The sequence below is a fragment of the Trachurus japonicus genome, chromosome 23, assembly GCF_045865225.1.
Source record: "Trachurus japonicus isolate A0001 chromosome 23, Traja_1.0".
NCBI lineage: Eukaryota > Metazoa > Chordata > Actinopteri > Carangiformes > Carangidae > Trachurus > Trachurus japonicus.
The window spans coordinates 11583879-11609608 of NC_140929.1; the positions used below are offsets into that span (position 1 = coordinate 11583879).

The 25730-nt window shown below is 42.1% G+C and overlaps 1 protein-coding gene across 1 annotated transcript in view; it reads left to right on the plus strand.

The window, feature by feature from the left end:
- plxna4 (plexin A4) overlaps window positions 1-25730 on the plus strand; it is a 229461-nt gene that overhangs the window by 10281 nt on the left and 193450 nt on the right. The window contains exon 2 of the mRNA XM_085769926.1: window positions 14287-15638. Within this exon, the coding sequence (XP_085626052.1) occupies window positions 14391-15638 (1248 nt within the window). The 5' untranslated portion in view covers window positions 14287-14390. The remainder of the gene's footprint in view (window positions 1-14286; window positions 15639-25730) is intronic.

A 25730-nucleotide genomic window follows, 5' to 3' on the forward strand; every position in this document is an offset into this window, starting at 1 on the left:
ACTCTCTCAGCACTCTGTCAAATCACTGACTCTTGACTTTATCTTTTTTACTTTGACCTTTTGGTGAAATGACACATCCATTTCTCTATGTCTTGTTATTTATCATGCCAGCTGTTCCTTCTTCTCTATCTCTGTCTGTCTCCCTGCTCTCTACTAGACAGTAGTTATAACATAGCACCATTTGCTGAATATGTTTTAAAATGGGACATCTCAGCTGCTGGGAGGCTGCTTTTGACACCTCATGTCAACTTGCTCATTTTTCAGTTTTCTGAGATCATTACCGCAGGGCTGCAAGTCTCTGCAGGTGTGGACATTCTGTCTTCACTAGTATCTATCCCACATGGCTAACATGGCAATTTACACTGTATGGGCATATGAACAGGATGACAAAGTATATACTTCTAAAAGAGGAGTTGGAAGCGAGGTCATATTTTTCTTTCTAATTGAGGCAGTCATAAGCTTAAGAGCAAGGCTGAGTTAGAAGTCGATGAGAGATGACACATGCTTGTGTTGTGTATGACATCATGCATCAATGTCTCTGCTAGACTGACAGTGTGACTGAACGTAGTGGCTGGATCTACTGGGTGTGTGAACACACACCCATATACACCAGTAAAACCCACCACTGTGTTTCCAAGTGACACTGTCAGATGATCGTGTGTTTATTTAACCCTGCAGTGCTTTTTTGTGCTTTTGTTGGTCGGCATTGTTTTTGATGAGTGTCCTTGTTATTTTGACCAGCCTGCTCACTGATCAAGAAGACAATCGAGGATGAATAATATGCACCATTTGGTTAACTTCAGTAAATGGATCTTCATTTTGATTGATGAAGAATTACTGTCTCTTCTTGGTTCAGCAGAGACTGGTTTAGTTGGCAATTAATTGTAGACTTTAGAAACAAAGAAAATAGCAGTTTAAAAGGGCACAACAAGCCTGTTGACTGACCTCATTCCAGCTGTGTGTAGTAAACCAGGAGCTGAGATCTTTAAGACTCTTCATCACCACTATGGATTATAAGGGAAAGCTGTAATCCATGCGCTTTGAGCAAACCAAATCAACCACTGCACTGATGAGGCTCACAGATGTGCATGGTACTCTTGTCTTGTGTGTGTGTGTGTGTGTGTGTTTGTGTGTGTGAGTGATGGAATGGGATAAAATAGGATGGATTAACATGACTGTTTTTGTCCAATAGTCTATTCCCTGTCCTTTGTACTGAGCTCAGCACAACATACATGCACACACGCCATCACCACACAGTTGCTAACACACACTAACAAACATAAACACCTCATACTGTATACTACACACATCTGCACACCTTGGAGAGTACCTCACAGACACCTGAAAGGAAAAAAACCACGTTGTAGAAACAGAGCTAGGGATCAGAGAAAATGCAGCAGTTTAACATTTTATTATAATCACTACAAAGCCTTCTAAATTATCAAGCTTTCATGTGTAAGAAGTTAATCTCAGAGGTCAAGTCTGCCTTAGCTCTGTTCAGCAACAGCAAGTGAAGAAGACGGGGAAAGCGGAGGATATAGACAGGTCACTGGAATAAGAGAAGACGAAGAAAGAGACACAATTGGAGAGATATCCAGAATGAATAAAAAGAAACCGTGTAACTGGCTGTGTGGTCAGTGCTCGGTGATCACTAGCTTCATTTGTCGAGACAAAACATCTTAACTGGGGCAGGTCTGATCCTGTTTACAGCGACTCAGCCAGAAAACCTGATTTAGCCAAGGGTGACTTCAGAAGCACTTATTTTGGCATGTGGTGATGATGTTCGTTTTTTTCTGTCTGGCACCACAGAAGCTGTAACTATTATGAAGTAAACACCAATCTAACAATATCATCAATGTCTCATTATTTGTGGAGTAAATGCTGAAGTTTTACTGGATGCAATTGGCCAGTGTGGGGTATTTGGTAACTACCAAGTGTGACTCATAACAGTACAATAATCAGTTCAAATATGGCAAATTGAAAGGGTGGAAAAAGTTACATCAAGTATTTCAAAGGAGATTATTTTGAAGTGAAGTCATGTCACTGGCATTGTGTACAGCTGTCCAGAGATATTGTGAATGTGAGTTGTCAGTGGTTGGTTAGACAACAGAGATCTGTTGTGCTAGACTGTGAAGCTGATGTTGTGAGTATGTGACAGTTCTGTGGGTGCCTTTGTTCTGTCTGTGTGGCCACATTTGAATACAATCCATACGCATTTGTTTTTCATGTTTCTATTTCCACGTGCCAATGGTCTAAATCTGAGGGTGTTCACATGTTACGGTTATGCTGTCCCCAAAGGCAGCAGTGCACTCTGGGCTTGTCTCAACCTGGATCACAGCTCTCCAACTCTTGTACAACCCCCTAAACCTTCAGGTTTTGCGTGTGTGGCTGTGTAAGGGAGGGTTTGTATACAGTATCTGTCAGTTTCCCTGCCCTACAATTTGGCATATTGTAGCAGGGGAAAATTAATAACATTAATTATAGCTGGTTTCTACTCATGTGTTCCAGTTCTACAACTCTTTTAATGCTTGTCCTATCATGCTTTTATTATGATACATGAAAGACAGGAAATGGGGGAGAGAGAGACGGAGGCGACACGCAGCAAAGGGCTGCAAGTCAGTTTGAACCCGGGCTGCTGCTGTAAGGACTATGCCTATGGGCTGTGCTCTACTGCAGAGTGTTTCCTGTCTTTTACCTTAAATTCGCCTAAATAGAAATGAGTATGACATGAATGAGCAACTTGTCACCAGAGTGCCCAGCTTTTTATAGTGCTCCACTTTACTTCTTTTTTGTGAAGCATAGCGTCCCTCAACAAAACTTTTCTCTACAAAGTTACAGTTCAGCATTTCCCCTCTTATGACAGCTTTAGGTTCTACAATGATGCACACAATCTTCTCCTTTTCCACACAATCTCTCAATCCTTGATCCGTGTTTTCAGAAGATCTCACACCACCCATTCACTGTACAGTCTTAAGATGTTTTTTTTATTATGATTGGAGGCCCTAAAAAGTGTGCTGTGTGCAAAATGAAGTCTTTTCCTGATTTATTACCCGCTTCAGTGGCACTGACATGCTTAGATATTGCTGAGCGAGAGAGGCAGGGAAAAGGGGGGAGACGAAGAGTGAAAAGGTAATATGAAAGAAGAGCTTTAAGGATGTCACCTTTGCTGGAAATCAAGTCTTAGCACAATTCAGTGAGCCTGTCTGCATGCTGCTTAAAACCTCAGAGGTCACACTGTGTTTGTGTATGTGTGTGAATACTTGCTTGGGGGGAGGGTGGCTGAAGATGATTTGTGTGTGTGCATGTATAAATAGCAAATGGCTGGACTGGACTGTACGTGGTTACTGGTTTTATTGTTGTTTGCACTATCGATTGTTTATAGTCGGACTAGCCACTGAGAGAAATCCTGTATTGGTGGGTCAGTCAGAAAAATCCATACAATTTATACTGGTCCTCTCTGTGTACCTCTGCTGGATGTGTGTTTTCTGGCACTGGGCTCAGACATGTAATCAGCCCTCATTGATGTGGTGAGTTGGGTGTGTTGCATAATGCAGCAACTTTAACAAGACAAATGTTGTGGATCAAAATGAGGCCTCATGCTATCATACCGCTTTGACCAAACCAAGGGAATTGCAGAAAATAGGCCAGACCCTAATACAAACCTGCTTTTTATTCACTTTTATTCAACACTTACCTCCTGCAGTTGAAGTCAAGGCCACAGTCACTATTAAGCTGAGAAAAGTCGAGAAGCTGCATGATGAGCCAATAGAAATGATCCATGCCAGATCTTCCTGGATGAGCAAGAGCTTGCCCAACCAGTGGTTTAACTTCATCACTCACTCACTCACTCACTCACTCACTCACTCACTCACTCACTCACTCACTCACTCACTCACTCACTCACTCACTCACTCACTCACTCACTCACTCACTCACTCACTCACTCACTCACTCACGGACATTGGGAGATGTAGCATTGGTCCATCCAGCCAAAAATAAATTGGCTGAGGTTCCTTCATAATGTGATGATAGTATCTATGATAAGCTACGAATGGCCAGTAATATTGGCAGCGCTGCCTCTCAGGCTCTTATACAGATAGACACCAGCACTTCACTTAGGAGCCTTTTGCAGCACCACAGCAAAATCCTGCCTTGAAGGTGACTGACAACAAAGTCATTTCTGTCTCTCAAACCAAAACAGACATACACACAGACACACACACACACTACAGTGATGTGTCATGTTTCAGTGTTTTTCATACTGCAGCAAAACATCCAAAGTCATTTCAGCTTCAAGCAAACTATAACTCATAATTAATTACTGTGTCGAGAGGAAAAAAAGGATACTGGAAACCAGAGATGTGACTGAAAGAGAGGGCAAGGGAAGCAAATGAAAAAAAGGGGAGGGGGGGCAGAAATTTCACTGTTGTGAAAGAACAGAAGAGCTCAGGGAGAGCTGGAGGAAGAAGAGGTACAGGGTACAGGGAAAGAAGAATGGATGGATGGATGGAGAAAGAGAGGGAAGACGTGTTGGGACTTAAGATGGTGCCAGACGGCAGCTGATGGAAGCGAGAGCTGATTTGTCTACACGGCCCTGCATTCCTGTCTGCCCGTTAGCTCAGGGAATAAGGGAATTGGGAGAGAGAGAGAAAGAGGGATGGAAAAGGAGAGGGAGCTAGAGGCTTTGAATTTGTTCTATGAAAGCAGCTGTCAGACAGTGCCTAGCAACACCATTTAAGAAGGATTCTTGGCTGCATTTATAGTAATTACAGCAAAATATCTCTGCCTTTTCATTCCAAATGAGCTTATATGGCACAACATGGCTATAACTAGGGGGCAGTTTGAAGAATGATTGAGAGGATATCTCCTTTGTTAACACAAAATGTATGTGTGTGTGCTGCTTGTTAAATATATATTAAAGGGAAATATTAAAGCTCTGCTCCACTTTTCATCAACATGTGAATTTTTGAAGCTTTTTGAAAACACTTCATAATAGAAAGTAATTATCGATAGCATTGCTTAGATGTGCAGCAGTGGTCATCACCGTTTGTATGTATATGTTCTTTTTTATTGGTTTGTTCTTGCATCTTACACTGTTAATTGATACACGTGCATGAGGCTCTTTAATCATAATCATTTTAATAACATCATTAGTTTTATTAGAGTCCCAGATGATCACTGATGAGTTGCTTGTGCTTCTTTCTCAGGACTCTGTCATCATAATTGAATCCAGAGCATCATTAAGTTCACCCTGTAAATGGCCCCCTCCAGCCACTGCTAGTGGTCTGTGTCAAACCCAGAGGCTCCTCCCATTCAGGAAGTTAGACAGTCTAACCCAATCAGAGTGAAGCGCTGATGGCAGGTCAGTGGGCTCTTCAACAGTCCTCCTAATGACATTAGAGCCCCTTGATCTGCACTGATGTTAACACACTCCTATCTGCAGCCTGCATCGGCACCCACTACACAAAGGCCCAGTCTGAGCCAAGAATGTGTGTGTGTGGCGTTTGAGTGACCTTACTTTGGTACCAAGGACTGTTTGAGTGCTGTACTCCCTCAAGGACTTTGTCATTCCCCACTCTCGTTGCAGAGTAGTAACCCCACTAGTGATATTGTAGCCACATGCAATGCAGAGATTGTTTCTGTACAGAAAACATTCTGGAGGGGCCAGACTCTGAGTGTGTGTTTAGAAAAATGAGTGTGTTTGAACCCTATTCTACTAAGGAGGATTAGCAAGTCTCAGATGTGAAAGAGGAAAAGAGGGGGAGTGGCAAAAAATGAAAGAGATTGAGCGAGGAGAGGGGATGGGCAGATGTCAGCTATTTCTCTAAAATCCAGAGGGGTTGTCCAGTTGGATCATTGCCTAGACCCCTCCTTTGAAATGCTCTGACTCACTCTAGGAGACAGAAAGATAGACAGCTAGCTAGCAAGAAAGTGAGAAAAAATGTGACACAGAAATTGGGTTTATGCTTGACACACTTATACTGGATCAGTTCACTACACTTGGCACGGCTTCTTTCGTACAGTATCTTTTCAGGACACATACTTTTTCTGCATTTTGCCCCTTTTACCCCCTCACTAGCCTCTTCTTTTTATGCAGTGCTACAATAAGGGAGTATAATGTGCAAATATCCACCCTCTCACACCTTTTACCTGCCCAAGCCAAAAGCCCATCTGTTACTGTAAAAAAATCAACAAAAACATTCAATCATACCTTAATGATACTGCTATTGCCATGCTAGGTTGGTATTAGTGGAATTTGAAATGCTTGCCATTTAACATTGCCATTTGATTTTGCGGAGTCATTAATATCATCACTCTCTTTAGTGAATACACTGCCTTCATTTAAAATCCACTGATTGCATGTAACTAATTAGTGCTGCATGAACCAAACTAGAGCAAAGACACTTCATGATCTGCTGTGAACTGCACAATCTGTCTGGTATAAACACAATTTCTCTTTAAAAAATGCAGGTGCAGATTATAAAACTTGATTTAATAATTTTAAATGATAAATTATTTGCAGTGTGTTGATGCTTGTAAACATTACATGTAAACTTGATTACTACATCTGTCGTACATAATGTCTGAGGCTCTCAGTCAGTTTTCTGTCATTCATACGATATGTACCCAGTTGACAGTGCAATCCTAAGGCTTTCTTTGTAATATCAACAGCTCTGTGGTGGATTAGACCTCCTAACCCTGATCTAGACAGGGTATCTTGTGACAGTAATCCATGCTGCTAATCCACGACTTGATGTAAACACCAAGGACACCCCGCCTTCTCTCTCTATCCTCTCTGTCCTTCTTTTTTCTCTCTTTTTCACTGCTGCCTTCCTGAGAGAGATGAGTGTGCCATCTGTTTTGTGTATCAGCAGGGGTTGGCTTAGCCTGATAGGTATGTTAAAACCTGATCACTCCATCATTATTTAAGTTTTTGTCTGTTTGTTTCTGCACAGGTGTGTATGTGTGTGAATGAAAGGACTGCTCAGTTATTTACTGCACATCTTAATTTTCTCTGGGTGTACTTTATTATTACATAATTCAGCTGCAGTGATGCGTTTACCAATGTCTGTTACTTCCTGGAAAAGGATACCTGCCCCCCAAAGTAATTTTTTTAATTACTGTGTAAGAATGAAAACAAATGTTAGTGGATGCACATTTATGCAGCCAATCTCTTAACACACTACATCTTATAGGTGTTCTACTGTATTCAGCTCTAGTGACTGATGAGGTTCACTTAACTCATTGTCATGTTGATGAAATGGTGCATTATCAAGCTGGAAGTAGCCATTAGAAGACGGTAAATTGTGGCTGTAAATGGGATGCACATGTTCAGAAACAATACTTGTTTGGATTGTGGCAATAAAAGGATGAGTGATTGGTATTAATGGCCCTTAGTGTGCCAAGAAAACAATCCTCACACCATTACACCAGCGCCATCATCCTGGACTGTTAAAACAAGGCAGGTTGGGTCCATGGATTCATGCTGTTGACATTAAATTCTGACCCTACCATCTGCTGTTGTAGCCAGTGTTTTGCATGAACACAGGGGGTGGGCACGCTCATTGGACATCCCCATGTTTTTTGGTGAATGGGTGACTGGACATATGCATTCACAAATAGTAAATATGAGCATGAGGGAGGTTATAATGCACCAAAAAGCTGCCAAAAAAACATCAGACGAAGAACTGTGCTTTGTAGCGGCACCTGAGGATTTGCTGCACCTGGTCTGGCTACTTTGATGATTGATGTGAACATTATCTGATCTGTATCTGTACGATTTCATGCATTGCTGTGCTGCCTCATGATTGGCTGATTGGGTAATTGCATGAATACGCAGGTGCACCAAGTGAGTCAGCGTGTGTGTGTTAAGGTGCAATAGCATGATTTCAAGATGGAACATTTGAGACATAAAGGTGCTAAATCAGGGACATGTGCTGAATTAATGATGTGATGTGCCTGCATTCATATGGAGTCTTATACTCATTTGCATGTAGATATCAGTCTATACTTTCAAGTAGTATATAATTGGATTTGTGTGTGAGCGATAATGTATGTTCAGGTTGTCAGACTGGTGATAATGAGTTGAGAATCCTCCTGTGCTCTGTCCCCAGCTAATTCCCTTATTCCTGCAGGCAGGCAAGGTGTCTTGTCTGTGCTGTTGTTTGTTCTCTCTTAGCTACAGCCTCTCTTGATCCGCATGTGTGAGGAGAGCTGAGGCCTGGGCTTTTTCCCCCCGCAGCCACTAGCAAACTGAAAAAGCCTCAGTTTACTTTGCTCCAGTTTAACTTGGTTTTTGCCAGCGTTGTAGTGAGGTGGTGCATTATGTACTGTTGTTGGTGCCAAGGTATAATGCCAGTTTGCGTGTGTGCGCTGAGGGGCATTCCTGCTTTGTATGCTCGCAGTGTTTGTGTGTATTTTATGCACAAGTGTGAAGTTGGAATGTGTGACTTGTTGTGTTGTGGTCTGCATTGTTTGCGTGTGTGTGTGTACGCGCACGCTTGCATTTGTGACCGTGATTATGCTGGATGAGTGCAGGGACAGTGTTTTCCTCCAGTCCCAGTGTGTGGCTGCAATGCAGAATGACGCTTATTCCTCTGATCAGTGCCAGAGCTCAGCAGGGGAGGGAGGTGGGTGGAGGATTTGGGGAGGGGGAGTAGCATCATCACTCCAGTCAGTACATCCACTGATCTGGGACACATATCTCTGTCTGCCTGTTTTCTCTTTCTTCATCTCCCTGTGTGTCACTGTCTCTTGCTCTTTCTGTCTCCCTTTGGTGTCAATGTCATGGTTCCACACACTGAGACTCATACATATACAGAAACATATGTTTTCTTATCTATTACTATTACTACAACAACCACTGCTTCTAGCACCAACGACAGCACCGATATCACCACTGCTGCTGCTACTACACTTTCTCATTTCATCCAAAGCATTCACAACTCGCACATCTCATTATTATAACCGAGAATTCAAGTGCCTAACAAGCAGTGGGACATGAGAGATGTAACCAAGCTCCCAGACAGACCTGATGGTTACAGTTCATCTCATAAGAGCAGGCAGTTTCATAGCCTAAAGCAGTACTACAATGGCAATCCACCATCCTGACCCTGCCAGCTGATATCAGATCAGCCAGACAGGTTCACGCCCAATACGCAGGGCGAATGAGCTCAAATGGACAGAGTAGTGGCTGACAACACTATTCCCAAAGGGGCCAAAGCCACAAAATATCCAAGAGAAAAGAAAACAGGAAAAAGTAAAAAAGCAAGAAAAAAAACCAAGCATTCTCCGAAACAGAAAATACATGTAAGATTTATGTCAACTGTCTTGGCAGCTGCATTTATTATTCTTAGAATAAATTACCTTCAAAATATAACCTGACTGTCAAAGTGAAGGGTTTTAAATGAATGAATAAGAGAGTTTTAGCTGAGTTTAAGATCTCTGAAAACAAAAGTTTGTTCAACCTTTGGTCATTGATACAAAGTTTGAAAAGACAAACAGTGCTCCCAGACTGATTAGGCTAGTTGGGGGTTAAAAGGTCAAGCTACTCTTTAACTTCTACTATCTACTCTGCCTTCTGTTTGGGTGTGGGCTAGTCCATGGAGTAGTCAACAAAATCTTAAAATATATTGCAAGTGTAGCTGAGTACAAGTGGTGAACTCCTTTTTTTGTCTCAGTGGGGACTACAAGCACAAGTGTTTTTTTTCTGACTATCTCACATCGATCCATCCATCCATCCACCATCATCACCTCTGGTTCTCTATTCCAAACAAATGGGACTCTGCATTGAAGTGCACCTTCTTGTAGCTGGAGCGAGACATGCTCTTAACATCAATGTTACCTCTCTCAAACCTCACTGACCTTTCTATCGTTTCAGTTTGCATGGCTGAGTCCCTACACTTTCCTCCACATCCTTCTCTATTCTCCATTGTCTCTTAACCCTTTGCCACCATTGCTGCGTTCAAGTCTTTCTACTTGTCACACAGTTGTCTTAATCGTTGTCTATGCATGTGCTAACGACTGTCATTTATTCACTTCCTCTCACCCCGTGACAGATTACCCTAGATAAGTGTGCAAAAAAGCTGCATTTTTTTCTTTATGAATACAAAGGATTATGTGTAATTACTCCAGTTCTTACTCACTCATAATCTCCTAATCCCATTTGACTCATAGTGTGTTTTATGAATGTGATAGTTATTTTTGAACATTTTTACACTGTGAGAAGTTAAGCTGTTTACCAAAGACTTTGACAGTTTCTTCATTTCCAAGTCATTTCTTCAACATAAATGTACCCCCCCTTACCCCCACCACCATAAATAGCAAGAGATTATTTTGTCGAGGCTTGCTTTTGTTGTGTCTTTTCCAATTGTCATGTCTGGCCTTGCCTCTCCATTACACAATCATTGCCAAAGCAAAATGGCTCCTCCTGACATATCCATAATAGCTTTGCCTAATGCTGTTGTCCCTGAAATTAGCTTTTGCAGCATCAAAATACTTTAGCTGAAACAGGGCAATTTGGAGCAGTTGATCTTTGAACTTAACTGGCTGTTTGTGTCTTGTCTGGGGTTTTGAGCAATATTCCTTGACAGCCAGACTAAATGTACTGCACGTGTGAGAGACACAACAGGAAAACTGTCATCTGCTTTTGTGCGGGGAGACAACGTATTATCCTGACGAAGATGTATGTGATCGAAACATTGATCTTATAGCCTACAATAAACATTTTAGACAATGAAGAGACGACATATTATATCCGTGTGCCAGTGCATTTCTGGTGTGTTGCCATGCTGATGCCACATTACCTGATGGAGCTCAGACACATCAAGTAATCAATCTCTTCTCTTCTCTTCTCTTCTCTTCTCTTCTCTTCTCTTCTCTTCTCTTCTCTTCTCTTCTCTTCTCTTCTCTTCTCTTCTCTTCTCTTCTCTTCTCTTCTCTTCTCTTCTCTTCTCTTCTCTTCTCTTCTCTTCTCCTCTCTTCTCTCCTCACATTTATAAATGTAAATGCAGTTTCACAGTTTGAGCCTCCTGGCTGGCAGCTGACAGCCTTTAAGGACAGAGAAAATGAAACAGGAAAACAAAAACATCCCAATTATTTTCTAAACACTGAGCTCATGCACAGTTTTGAGTCTCACAGATGGAGATAATACACACACACAAACACACACACACACTGTTGTTTTTGCCCACAGTTCCAGCAGTGCTGGTGGTGGTGTGTGTGTGTGTGTGTGTGTGTTTGTGTGTAGGGAAAAGATCGTGGTGCTAATCATTGTGAATTCATTAGCACTCTTTGATGTCTTTGGGGCTGTGAACGTGTGATTGTGTATGTGTTTGTGCCAGTCAGCCAAGAGCAGCCAGCTACACACTCAGGTCACAAGACTTGAAGCTCCCTCTATCTTTTAAATCCCATCTGCCATATTGCCAGCTAGTTTGGATACACATTTTCACAGTCACCTTTTTATATAAACAGTCAGTAAAGGCAAGCATGAATAATTATTTTTTATCGGTTGCATTATCTATTTTACCAATATCATTAAGTTATTTCATTGTCATGTTATATTCCCTCTCAAGCTCAAACATCATCAAGCTCTATTTTTTTTCACCAACTGTATCACTTCATTTTACATAAGAACAGCCAGGGGAAAAGGCATGTACTAATGGCACACAACAGGATAAAGATAAACTATGCGTTAGAGTAATCAGTCCCTCTGTGTGTGTGTGTGTGTGTGTTTGTGATGTATAAATCCTCAGAACCATGGCAAGCTTTAATTAATGGCGCTTGATGATCAGCAGGCAAAGGCAAACAGCAACTAAACGAGCTTGCCCCCCCCGCGTCAGGGAGGATAATTGCATTTCACCAACAGATTCACACACTGCCATTGCGGGGTACCACCACTCATGAAGATGTGTTTTTTTTTCTTTCTTTCTTTTGGGGTTCCACTGTGTTTCATGTTTACAAAAGTCCCCTATATTTCTCCAGGGAGACTTCTGGGAGCCTTTCCGTTCTCATGTTTTTTGTTTTGCTTTTTGGATGTCAGCTGTGAGCGAGCGTGGTTGTGTTCATACTCATGGGGGGATAGGTAGATGTGAAAGTGGCATAGCGGCCTCTCCCTCTGTCTCTCACTAGGTCTCACGCTCTTCTTTCCTCTCCTTATCTCCTTTCTTCTTCCCTCCTTCACATCTCTTTTTCTCTCAATAATAACTGCTGAATAAAGTTGTCTGGGAATTTCAGAGGAACACTTTGTTATGGCTGTCCCTCCCGCTGGGTAAATGAGGGGTGGGAGCTCCAGTGCTGTTCCGTGTGTTAGATTAATATGCAGCTCCCCTTTTTATTTTTAGAGGAACATTATGGGCTCACTGTCTTGTCGTTACTCCTCAAGCAGCAGCAGCAGTTTCCACCAGCTCCTTTATCTAAACCTCTCCTCTTTTTAACACATTCCCTCTCTGTAGTGGCTGGACGCAATAACAGAAACATATTTCACTATGTCATTTGTGTGTGTGTGAGGCCTTACTCCCCTAATAGTATTTTAGTTATTCTTGACATACATCACTTCATAAATTCATCTTTACTGCAGTATTACTTTGCCATATTGTGTCTCTGTTATTTCCGTCCACATCTTGTATTTCCCTACTCTTGCCTCTCCCTTAGCCCTCCCACCTTATGCCTTCACTATAGCTACGGTAATGATTACTCTTTGACTCACACTCATCCTTGCACAAACACACACACACATCTGAGGACGCGTCACCTTTTCTATCTCTATCAGTTTTTATCCCTCTCATTATCCTCTCTGGTCCTCTTATCATGTGCTGAGAGGCTGTCTGCTCTGTTCTTCCTCTCTTCCCCTGCCTGCCAGGAGATGGCAGGGAGATTGGTAAGATTGCAGTGAGGTTGCGTTTGACACCACCACAACTTGCGATTGCTTGGATATGAACCTGAGGAGAGATCTGTGTGTGATAATGTCAGGTAGTGCCACCAGTTATGGAGCAACCGCTCACCCTGATCATAGAAACAAGGCTTATTTTTCAAGTCTGATAACTTGAAATGGAAATATTAGACTAAAACGAATGAAATGAAAATGATGGAAAAAAAACTATAACAAGAAAGTCTTTTTTTCGATGACATGAAAATGTGGCATTTTTTGTCTTTATTATTTCACTTGTTTTACCTTTTACAATGGCTGTATAACTAAAACACACCATGGCACTATACTGTCTATTTTGTTGTATGGAGTTTTATACATTTACATTTTTTTTCTGTGTAAGGTGGGATAACTATGAGCAGAATAGCACTGTGTCCTTGCAGCTAACTCCCTGATAATACTTACCTGAGCACCACTCCTCATGATACCAAGCTTGCCACTGGAGAGATCTAATGAGCAAGCGGTACACACACAGGGGACCACCATGTTTACAGGAAATGCTGTCATTTCCTCTTGTGCAAGGTGCTTTGAAAGTATAGATATAACAGTACATCCCCCTGCATGCAAACTTTCCATTAAAGTGGCATGGTTTTACATTTATTTTTGCGTGTTTAGGTGTGCACCTGTCTGTTCTGGTTGTGTGTGTATTGCTGAGACTTTGCAAACGACCCAAGGACTGTAGGGAAATGTATTTCTGCAACCACTTGCATTTCCTCCCTAATTGTTCCTCTTCTGCCTGTAACCCTCCTACTTTGCGAGTGTGTGTGCATGTGTGCGCCTGTGTAGGTATGTTTAAAGAGAGAAAGAAGGTCCTTTTCTCTCTGCTAGCAGTGTCAGCAGGTGAGCAGCCCTATTGGGAGAAAAGAGAGAAATCGCCAAAGCATGCAAATTGCTACTCCGAGGGGAGAATCAATTAGGTGCATAGCAGCCGGAGCAGAAAGGCAAGGAGGGGCGGAGAGGGGCAGGGGTCCATGCAGAGAGCTGGTGCAGAGCCATGCTGATCACCTCTTCTGAGACAATGCATTACTCCTCTTCTGTCCCTTTTCCTCAATCCATGAACTGATCGCTGATGGAAGCTCCCCTCACTCTGTCTTTGAAATCTCTACTGTGCTGTAGCCTCATTCATTTTTTTGTCTAGCCCATTTCTTCTCCAATTATAGATTGTGCTAGAGTCTCTCGTGTTTGGCCTCTGCACCGGTTTTACTCATTGTTCTTTATAATGATGTTCTGCTTTAATGTGTGCCAGATAGGACTAGAATAATGACTGCATAATGCACTCATGTTCATAATGTAAAGTTTATCTATCAATACCATATAACATATGATTGTTCTCACAGAATTTTGTCTTTTTTCCTCTTTAGGTACATGATGTCCTCCATCTCAAGAGAGGTTTGATCCTGATTGGCCGACAGTACTGGTCTGTGCCGCCTTCCCTCTCCTCACCGCTCCCACCGCCAGCACAGCCATGACATCCCTTACCAGGACATGGACCTGCTTTTTTGTATCCTGCTTCCTGTCTAGTCTGGCGCTTCCTGTGACGTCACAAACAGTGGTGCAAGCCCCACAGGCTCACAGCGCCGGCTCCCAGGTGATCACAGTGTCCCTTCAGGAGGAGGAGGAGTATGCGTCATTTCGTGCCGAGAACCCAGAGTGGACATTCAACCATCTGGCTGTGGACTATCGTAATGGCAATGTTTATTTGGGAGCCGTCAATCGCATATACAAACTCTCTCCGAGCTTGGAGATGCAGGTGTCCCATGAGACTGGCCCGGATGACGACAACCGCGAGTGCTACCCACCACGTATTGTCCAGCCATGCAGTGAGCCACTGACACTCACCAACAATGTCAACAAGATGCTTCTGATGGACTACCGGGAGAACCGGCTGCTGGCATGTGGCAGCCTCTACCAGGGCATCTGCAAACTGCTCCGTCTAGATGACCTCTTCAAACTAGGAGAGCCCTTTCACAAGAAGGAGCACTACCTCTCGGGTGTCAATGAGAGTGGCTCTGTGTTTGGCGTCATTGTTTCATATGGCAATGCCTCTCCGGACATGCTGTTTGTAGCCACAGCAGTGGACGGCAAGCCAGAGTACTTCCCGACTATCTCTAGCCGCAAGTTGGCCAGAAACTCAGAGGAGGACGGCATGTTTGCCTACGTCTTCCATGATGAGTTTGTGGCCTCTATGATTAAGATCCCCTCAGACACATTCACTGTCATCCCTGACTTTGATATATACTACATCTATGGCTTTGCCAGTGGGAACTTTGTCTACTTTCTGACTTTACAGCCTGAAATGGGGGGCGGCCCGACTACTGGGTCCTCTTCTGCCGGGCGAGAACAGGTCTACACTTCAAAGATAGTCCGCCTTTGTAAGGCAGACACCGCCTTCAACTCTTATGTGGAGGTGCCCATTGGGTGCATCAGTGGCAACGTGGAGTACCGGTTACTTGAGGCGGCATACCTGTCCAAAGCAGGTGCTATCCTGGCCCGCTCGCTAGACGTGGCACCGGACGATGATGTCTTGTTTGCCGTCTTCTCGAAAGGCCAGAAGAGACGTCCACGTCAGGCCTCCCAGGACTCTGCACTGTGTGTTTTCTCACTGAGGAAGATCAACGAGAAAATCAAGGAGAGGCTGCAGTCCTGCTACAGGGGTGAGGGCACTCTGGACCTGGCTTGGCTCAAAGTCAAAGATATCCCCTGCAGCAGTGCGGTGAGTATTACTATAAAAACATTTTTTTAGTTTTGAGTTTGTAAGTAAACAAATTTAATGGCACTGGGAAAGAGCAAAAACAATGTATAGATTCTGAAGAAGAGCAAGGGCTACAGGTGTTTATATCGCAGTTTGGAACAATAGCACTGTATTGGTAGATCCCATTTATTTCCCACATACTGTGCATGCACAATTACACACATTATGTGCTATTACATCCGGAACAGCAGGTGTTGAGCATTTCTGTGTAAAGCAGAATGGAACAAACACACTCATTTAGGGAAGTGATGTTTTTAAGGAAGCATTAAGGAAAACAAATCGCCAATGATTTATTGTTTTGATAATTTCTAATGGAGGGACGCTACAAGCGAGGATCTCTGGAGGAGAATCAGTTGTGAAGGCTCTACGCCATGTTACTATAATGAGCTCGGGTGCACTGCGGGAGGCATTCGTGAACACTGTGTTCTTGGGTGGGTTCACGCTCCATCCCATAACGATGAGATGTTAACCATCCACTGCCTCTTTTAATCCGCTCACCCTTTAAACAATGCAGCCGAATGCTCAGCCAAATTACCATAATTCTATTCTCCATAACAGCATTACAAATTCAGTGATTCACTTCATTTGATTTCTCACTTTGTGCACATAAAAAAAAAACAAGGTTAAATTGGGTGGTGCGTGTTTAGACCACCTTCACAATTGTTCTTGATCTCGTATTACTACATTAATAAAATCTGCCAACCTCAAGAAATAGGAAATTACCTTGACCACAGTGAATTGTTAGTTATGTCCCTCTACACAGCAAACATGGATAAATGAACCTTGGACTCATTTGCAGTTATGAATTCAGAGAGATGGAGATAATGGGTTAAAATACAACCTCAATGAAGGGATTTGTTTTGCAGAATATAGATCAGTTAAAGGTCCATTATTGCAGCTGGATGGTCTTAGTATATTGATTATCACTTAATCAAAAATACAACCTATAGATAATCTGTAAATGGCATGTATGGTATTTCCATTTTAATGACATTCACTTGCGTTAAACCTCCTCAAGCTTTGTAGCATTGCAGAACTAAATGACTGCTCTTGTGGGCAAAGATGAAAATACTTTACCACAAAGTATAATCATTGGAACGACAAATAGTGTATACTCCACTCTGGCCAGTAATCCGTATTATCCACAAGAGCTTCAAAGCGGAATTCCGTACAGCCACAAATACTTCGAACAGGATTTTGATCGCTTGGTCATGGTGATATTTCAGAAACATAAATTTGATCCTGTCATTGCCTAGGCCATATTGTTCTGACCTTAGCAGTGCACTATCTCAAGACATTGTGAAAATGACCCTCTCCTATGTTTGGTTGCGGAAACACTATGTTTATCTATTAATCCGTCTCTGGCACAGCACACGTGCCGGGGCGCCTTTGTCTGCTGCTTGAGGGCCTGATAAATCATGCCTGGGGTGAACTGTCAGCAGGGAGAGGAAGCGTGAGGGAGCGCACAGGGGTTAGTGCTGAGGAATGATGCCATTTCAGCATGCGCCACAGTATCGCCACCACCACCGCATAAATTAGAGCCTGCTGAACAAGTGAAGGTGGACTCTGCAGGAGATAGATGAGCTCTGACACACATACACACACGTGCCGCCACACTTGTAAGTATGGCTTCTGCAGAGATGGTGGCTTTTTTTTTTTTTTTTACAAAGTAGAATGATGGCAAGAAATAACTTGTGAATGCCTATTAAATAATTTAATAAAATGCATATCAGATAATTCTTGGCTGCTTTAGAGTGGAGTTGACACTTAAGCCATAAAAACATGGACACACAACACACATAAATCAGAAGTTGAAGGGCCTATTGCTTGAGCATTAGTAAATTAATAGACGTAAATATAGGCCATATATATTTCCTGTTGTTTTTTTTTTCACAATGACAACCCGCTAAGTCTTAAGAGAGAGGGTGGTGGGGAAACATAACGGTGTGTGTGTGTGTGTGTCTGTGATGCATGGTTCTCCTTCCAGTATACTGTGTTTGATTTTCATGAATCGTTGGTTGTTAGACTCTGATTAATTCCTTTGCTACTTTAAATGATGCATGACTGGGAGCGCAACGTCTCCCATATCATCAGAAATACAGTTTAAACTCATCGCTCACATCCTCTCCACTGGAAACACACATGCACACGCACAATCTTGAACATACCAAACACTTGAATTGTGAACGTCAGACTGCTTCTTAGGATCCTGTACTCACAAGAGACACTTATCGTGTAGTTCGACAACCACATTAATATCAAATAAGGGTCTCACTCACTCTTATTTATTCCTGGAAAAAGAAGTTTGTGATGTTTGCTTTCTTAATTATTTAATAACACCATGAATATGCTCCTCCACTGAATATTTTGATTGCCTGGTACTTTTTGACAGCCAAATAACTGAACAATATGTACAGCCCCATTGCTTTTTGTTGTGTCAAACAAATAACAGCCCTCACCAACCAACCGAGTTGGTTGATTACATATTGTGATTGACCAGTGAGCCGAGTCCCGGCACATGCACGTAGCAGGCTCTCATGTGCACCCCGAATGATAGGCATGAAGAGAGGGCCGATAAAGAGACTGACAGGGACGGTAAAAGCTTAATGGATTTTTTCACGGTCCACTGACCCACCGATGCATTGCTCCCGATGGCCAGTGCGTCTATGACAGACGGGTGTTTGTAAGACAGAGGGAGGGAGAGAGAGGGCCAAGGAGAGTTTAAGTGAATACATATGCTGCACACATCTTTATAGTAGATGAAGATTTAACCATTTGAAATAGTTAAAAAAAAACTCAACAAAAATCAGTAATTGTGGTCAACACAAATACATAGTATGGGAAACACTGTGCTGTATGTGGACATTGAAAGCAGGTGGTTTCTCAGATGCTATAAATATTTAATGTAACCCATTAAGTATGAACTGAAGTTGGGTTCAGAATCAAAATATAAAATTCCATCTTTAGTGAAAAGCTCTGTTTAACTGTTCAGATTCTTCAATTCCTTAAAGGGATTCTGGCCCATATTTGTGGCTTATTTGCATTTTCTCCACACATTTCTCTCCACTTTCTTACTGGAGGCATTGTCTGAGCTTGCAGCTTTGTGAGAGGATCTTGTTTATGATAAATTGCCTCAGTCAGTGTCTGCTTGGTGAAAGAAACACAACTATTTTGGGATGTGTCTGTGGCATAAATTCGACTTAAACAATCTCTTCCTGTATGAAACATACAGTAGATTTTTTGATAGGTATAGCAAATCGTTGTGTATGTATAGGCCAAAAAAAAAAAGTTCCCAACAAATCATTGTGATCAAAAATCGCCCTTTTTAAATTGCGGTAAAATAGAAATGACTTGGACAAAATATGAGACCATTAAATTTTTTTTTAAATGGTGGGCTGCATGTCCCTCCGTTGGCTGTTAGTGTAGAGGAAGCTTAAATGAGAGAGAGCCTTGTATTAAGGGTATGCCCCTTTATCTTGCCCTCTTCCTCGCTTAGTGTCTTCCTCTCGCTTGAACTATCCTCCCTGTTTCTCGCTTTCTCTTTTTCTCTGGCTCTTTCAAATGCTGTCGTGTTTCGAACATGATGTGTTTTTCCTCCAATTAGGGAGAGGATGAACAGCTCCCAGGCTCATTAGAGCAGTCCTATGGACGAACTCGTATGAACACACACACACCAGCCACACACACACACACACACACACACTAGCCACACACATTTGATAAGGATGAAATGCATTCAGACCCATTGTGGATAGACTTAACCACACGTCGTGTACACACTCTCTCTGCTAGAACAGATGCATGACAGGCATGACCGCAATATCCCCTTGCTAAAGTAGGTGCCACTTGTTTGTATACTAACAACCCGTTCGCCGTTTATGCATCATGAATTTTAAATAACACTAAAATATTCATATAATTAGATACTTTTTTTTATTTGCAATGCACGGCTTTGGCATTTATGAAATGAATATTCCTTTTTGTACTAATTTGTACCAAATTCTCAAACTTTCAAACACTGAAGTTACTATTAAATTTCAATATTTTGATGCAATTTTAATGTAATTGAATTGTCTAATTAGTTTTTTTCATGTGCATTTAATTATTAAATGTCAAATTCATAAAGTCTTTCACAAAAAGAATACAATACACACATTTATACACACAATTTTCAGGTTTTACTGGAAGTGCTCTACTATTAAATTAACGTCAAAGTTATTCATCCTATGTGAAGAATAATTTGTGCTGATGAAATATTTATATTTTGAGCTACCAATGTTTTTGAATGTGCAATAATCAAATCATCGTAGGCTGTTTGAATATGTGCAAGGTCACAAGTACATTTTCCGGACACTGGCCTGGCAACATAAAAACACTTATTCCCGACACTTCCGACATTTGTTGCTTTATACCATCTTTAAGAGGCTTTCAGTCGGGGTGGGAGGGATGGAAAGAGGAACCTGCAGAGAGTGGTAGGATGGGTGAGAGAGCAGAAGAGAGGATAGATGGGAAGTGAGAGAATAAGGGGGGGATGCCTCCCCCAAATGGCCACGGTTGGCTGAGCCACATAATGCGTGCTCAACAGTATAAGTCTGCAAAGGGCCTGCATCCATAGATCATTGTGAAGTGGCATGTGACCTATAAAAAAAGCGCTGCCTGTTCCCTCCATGTTCACTGTGTCAGCAGAAAAAAAACAGAGCAACAAAACAGCCGGATCGCAATAAATTCACACTGCTCTCTTCTCTCTCATCCTTGATTCATTGCTTACTGCCTATGCCGCTCTTTTCTCCTTTGGCCTGTCCTTCTCTTCCCGTTCTTATAAAATGTTTGCCACCAACCCGTCTTCTCTATTGTGTTCCCACGTCCATATGTCTGTCCCCCTGTCCCCTTTATTTCCCCTTACAGTGCTCTCCGTAAGTAAAGTGTGAAGTTCTGTTTCTCGGCCCCCCCGCTAAACATTGAGGAAAAATTACAAGGTCGCCTGTAAGTCCCTGACGGGCCACGGCCATCCCCTCATCCCCTCTGCTAATGATCATTAATTACATGTCATTAACTAACATGCCACGGGCTATTCTTCCACATTTGTCATGTGCTATCGACTTCACATTCAGAATTCACTCCAATTAATTAGATTATTCTACTCGGCTGCTGCTGTTTCTTTGAGTCTTTTCCTTGATTTCTCCCACAGTCGCCCCCAACACACATGATCATCCCTCCCTCGTTTCATCCTTCACTTGAAAGCAGCTCGTCCAATATGACAACCTCTGTCTCCCCCTCCATGCTCATTTTTCATCTCGTTGATTCTTTTCTTTCTTCTATTTTGTTCTGTTTGAACTTAACCTTTGAACAGTGTTGTCTCCTGCGCTGGCCAACTCATTCCTCCTCCTTCTGATTGGCGAGCTTAATCAGCGGTTGGTTGCTGCTGCTGATGAGTCAGTCTCGGCCACATCCTCAGGAAGGGAAAGGCTAGTGGATTCATTAAGAACATCCAGACTGCCCCCCCGCTCCCCCTCCCCTCCACAACTTCACCCCACTCCATCCACATATCCGCTATGCAGCTTGCTGGCTGGCTCACTAATTAAATCTCCATACATGATACCACTTGCTAAAGGTCAGAATCCATCACAATATCATTACTCTGTGATTAAACAAGTCTCCTGCTTCCTTCACCATACTCTGCTGGCTGCCCTCTGAAAGCACCGACTGATTTAGGTGCCTTCATTCCTCCCCCCTGTTGCTTCTTATGTTTTTGTCTAACTCTTGAATTATCTATGTGCTCTGTCTTTTCCAACAATTAACTCATATTTGTTGGAACAAGTTTTCTTATATAATTGACTAGAGCATATCTTGAAGTACCCAAATATTACTAACATAAAGACAAGGGATCGACCAATATGGTTTTTGACAGCGTTGCGTTGTATGCAACAAGGTTTGGTTTGGTTTGGTTTGGTTAAGTTTAGTCTTGAGTTTGGCATGGATTTAAAGGAGGACTTTTCATCTCAAATGTAGACCACATGCAAAAGTATGATCGTCCACAATATTAGATTGTCAGGTCGCCTATCTCTATTCTACATAACCTTACCTCATCCTTTGCTCTTGTCATTATTACTATGGCTGCTAGAGGTTCGCTAATAATACTTAACTTAATAAGCTGCAGGCACGGACTGATTTCTTACCGGACGACAGCCTCTTTTGTTGATGAAGTATATTTCATTTCAGTTCATATTTTTCCTTGTACAGTATAAACATTATAATAACAGCAGCAAAATGACTCTTCTACAAGTAGAAGCCTTAATTCATAATCTTTCTAAAAGTAAAGAGCAGAAGTACACATGCAGAAAATGATCTATTCGATTATTACCAAAGCTGCATAAATCTGTCCATGGACACAAAATCTTTCCTTTCCAATACAGTGACGTAATTTCACTGACTGAACCAAACTGAATCAACACGTTTCTGAAGCAGTGCCACCAACAAGAAGAAAATATGAGTTGAAAATAAGTTGTTGTGTTAGGTTTCAATAGCAGTAGATAATTATACTTAATAAACTGTCATTTCTGCGTTTTTTGATAATACATGCAGACTTATTTTTCACAGTTCATTTTTTATCACTTGAATAAAAACAGTTGTGGGTGAAAAATTAGATGGTAATGCCTGGTGATCATTCCAAGAAGTAATGAAAGATTTGCTGCCAGCACACAGTGAAGCGTAAAATATGGGTTAGGAAGTTATCTGAGACCTCTTTCTGGTCGTAATATTAAGTTATTTTTTTTAGTTCACAGTTGGATTTGTGAATTTACTTTCCCCCTCTATCTCTGCATCTTTTACACTGTAACCTTGCCTCTCACATTCTCTTACCCTCTCTCCCAGCTCTGCTTTAGTGATGTCTCAGTTTTATTCCAAAACCGCCATGCTGTTTCGTTTTGATTTGATTGTTTTCCCCAACCAATATTTATTATCTGTTATAGCTGCTCAGCTAACGGTTGGCAGGTGCGAGCATCCGCAAACATGGATTTACACAATATCACAGGCTTATCAAAGCCTGCCTCCTCGAATTCGAAAACCTGCCAACAGAACATGCAAATAAATCAACTTTATTTCAGGCACACCCTGAGAAACGTGCGCACAGTCGAGTATACCCGTACGCACTCCAGCAGACACACATTTGCTGCATTTTATAGCTTTGTTTAATATAAATGTGCACTAATTCACAGTGTCATTCCCCACTTTGCACACCGGGAATGCACTGATGTGTCAGAATTGATGGCACACCTTTTCCTGAGATGACCTCACTGTCAGGCGTTGAACCAGCCCTGTGTGCGTGCTCGCATATATATTCTTTCTTTCTTCAGTCCTAATCATTGTGACTGGTTTTCGAAACAGTCCCGAGGGCGCCATAAAAGGGGGAAGTTAAATCTACTTGGTGACAGCTCTTGTAGTCCATGTCGACACTCTTGCATTCAAACTGAATATTGAGCATGATTCAGTCAGAGTGCTGCAAAAAATGCTCTCTCTTTTGGAATGCCCCACGGATGTGTTAACAAAGTGGCAAAGAGCGGTGAACCCCAGCCATCAGGAACAGATTCACAATGACTCCTGCTCTTACTAAGACAATGAACTGCACTTTTGATTCAGGGAAGAAGAACATTTTTTTTGCATTTTGACAAGAATAACATCTGCTTCGTTGTGGAATGTGCTACACAGGCATGTTCCCGTCTCATAAAAAATGTCATTCTGTTGATGTGTGATAGATGGTAATTTTTGCATCCACATATTTGATCTAAGTCATTCATTTTAATGCTGCATTGAATGTCCAACATTATCTGCCCATTACCTTGACACACAGTAAATTTCATCCAGAAATGTTTTATCATTTTATCAGCTCTTCGCAACATGTTTATACAGTACGTGTGCAATCAAAAGTAATTGTGTGTTGGTAACAATATTTGACCAGCAGGGCTTTGATGCCGAGGCTTCTCTCCTCCTTTGGCATTCTGTTTCCATCTCCCCCATTCTGCTTCTGTCTGAATTGGGCATCTAAAAGGAGAAGAGCTCTCAGATGGCTCAATTGGGTATAAGATTGGACAGTTTCCAAAATAGACTGTGTTTCTGTGAGGAGGGAAATAAGAAAATCATCTATGGAGACAGGACACAACAGCTAGAAGGTTGTGATGAGATGCTGTTAGGACTAAATAACAAAAGAAGAAATGACATAAAGAAGAGTGCAAACAGGGCTGGCAGAGTATTTTTAGTGAAGTGGGGTGTGGAATTGTGTCTCGCATATCTCACTGTGTGTGTGTGTGTGTGTGTGTGTGTGCGTGTTTACTTCATGGTGTGTCCTGTCACGCATTGCTAGTGTGATGGAAGGCACCATGGATCACTAGTCAGACACACCACGTCTTGGCACAGTAGCCATACGCCACACACACACACACACACACACTGGTACACACACTAACTCACAGGTGCACAACCAAACGAAGGCTAGAGCTTCATTTAAATAACTCAACGCTTTTGATGGAATAAAAAATGATCCCTGATGTTCAGCTTTTCATGAGTGTCAGCAGATCACTGCCAAAGACACAGAGAGGTCATGTTCAGTTAACATTATGACCATAGTAGGTTCATTACACTACAGTATATTCTGTTCATTAGAAAGCTTAGTGTGTTGTGTAATCATAACAAGTAAAGCTTAAACACACATTTTCAGGGTTGAAGCCATTTGACTTTCCATCCACCCAGTGTTTGCCACAGTCTCACTGTGGCTCCACTCCAGCCATGCAGACTCCATGCAAACTATTTTGACATTGTTTATACACTGCTGACTGAAGAGTTTGCTGCTCTTGCTGAATGTCAGCTACTCTGTTGGAGCATGGAAACAGTCGATATTTGATTTACAAAGCAGCATAAAACTATTGTCAGTCAAATGGTCTAATTCGTCTATAGCCATGTACAAGTGAAATGTGAGTGATATCTTGAGTTAAATATTCTATGCATACAAAATGAAACACAAATGATTCCTTAGAGGGCTCAGAGCTTACATACTTAAGATGCCTTGAAATCATTGTGATGTATATCTTGATATATAGCTAAAATAATCAATACCGTTTAGCAGATGCTTTACTTCATAGTGACTCACTGTTTCTGCAGGAGTCATACAGTCAATGTTTTATTGTAGTGAAATTGAATGTTGACATCATATCTTTGAATGAACACTGCAGAACCCACTTAGTCATGACATAATTCGCGAGTGCTGCCAATCATCCTGGCAGGTCGGTCATTAAGCACAGTAGGGCTAGAGGAAAATACTGGATGTCTAAGTGGCTAATTATACAAAGGGGAACTACTGCAATACATTTCCTTTTCATTTTACTCCTCCAGTGTTTCTTTGCAAGGAAGTTTCCCCACATAATCATCAATAACTCTATGGTAAAACAAGCTGTTTATAATAAACAAAGTGCAGCATCAGCATAATGAAATGGATTAGGGGAGAAAGTCATTGAAAGCACCCCATGCAGTATAATAACTGCAATAAAAAATGAATAGCTAGAGGTGCAAGAAAATGGACTCTTTGGAGCCTCCAACGGTTGAGCAGCGACATGAAGCGAAATGTCTCTGTGGTTTAATGTGTGTCATTAACTTTGTGAACTTGTAGCCAATGGAACGGGCCCTCACAACAGTGCAAGCCCAGATTAGGCCATACATCAGAGAGCGTTGGAGAGCGTATCTCTTTCAGTCCCCACTAATCGCATTGAGCAACTCTCTCTCTTACACGCGCGCCCACTGCCCCCTCTCTTTCTCTCCACTCTGTATCTGCTGATCCCTCCGCACAGTCCAGAAGAGAGCTCTCTTTGTGCCGGTGCTGGCAGGCAGACAGAAGCAGAGAGATGGATATGGCTAAGAGTGACCTGATTCTGCCTTGCTGCCTGGCCTCTGTCCAAACGCAGAGACTCTGCTCTCCTGTCCCTCTGTCTTTGGGGAGGAACCCTCTGTCTTTCTCCCCCGTTGCTGCGCTGCGGGGCGCGAGCTGAAATGTGTACTAGGCCTGAGCAG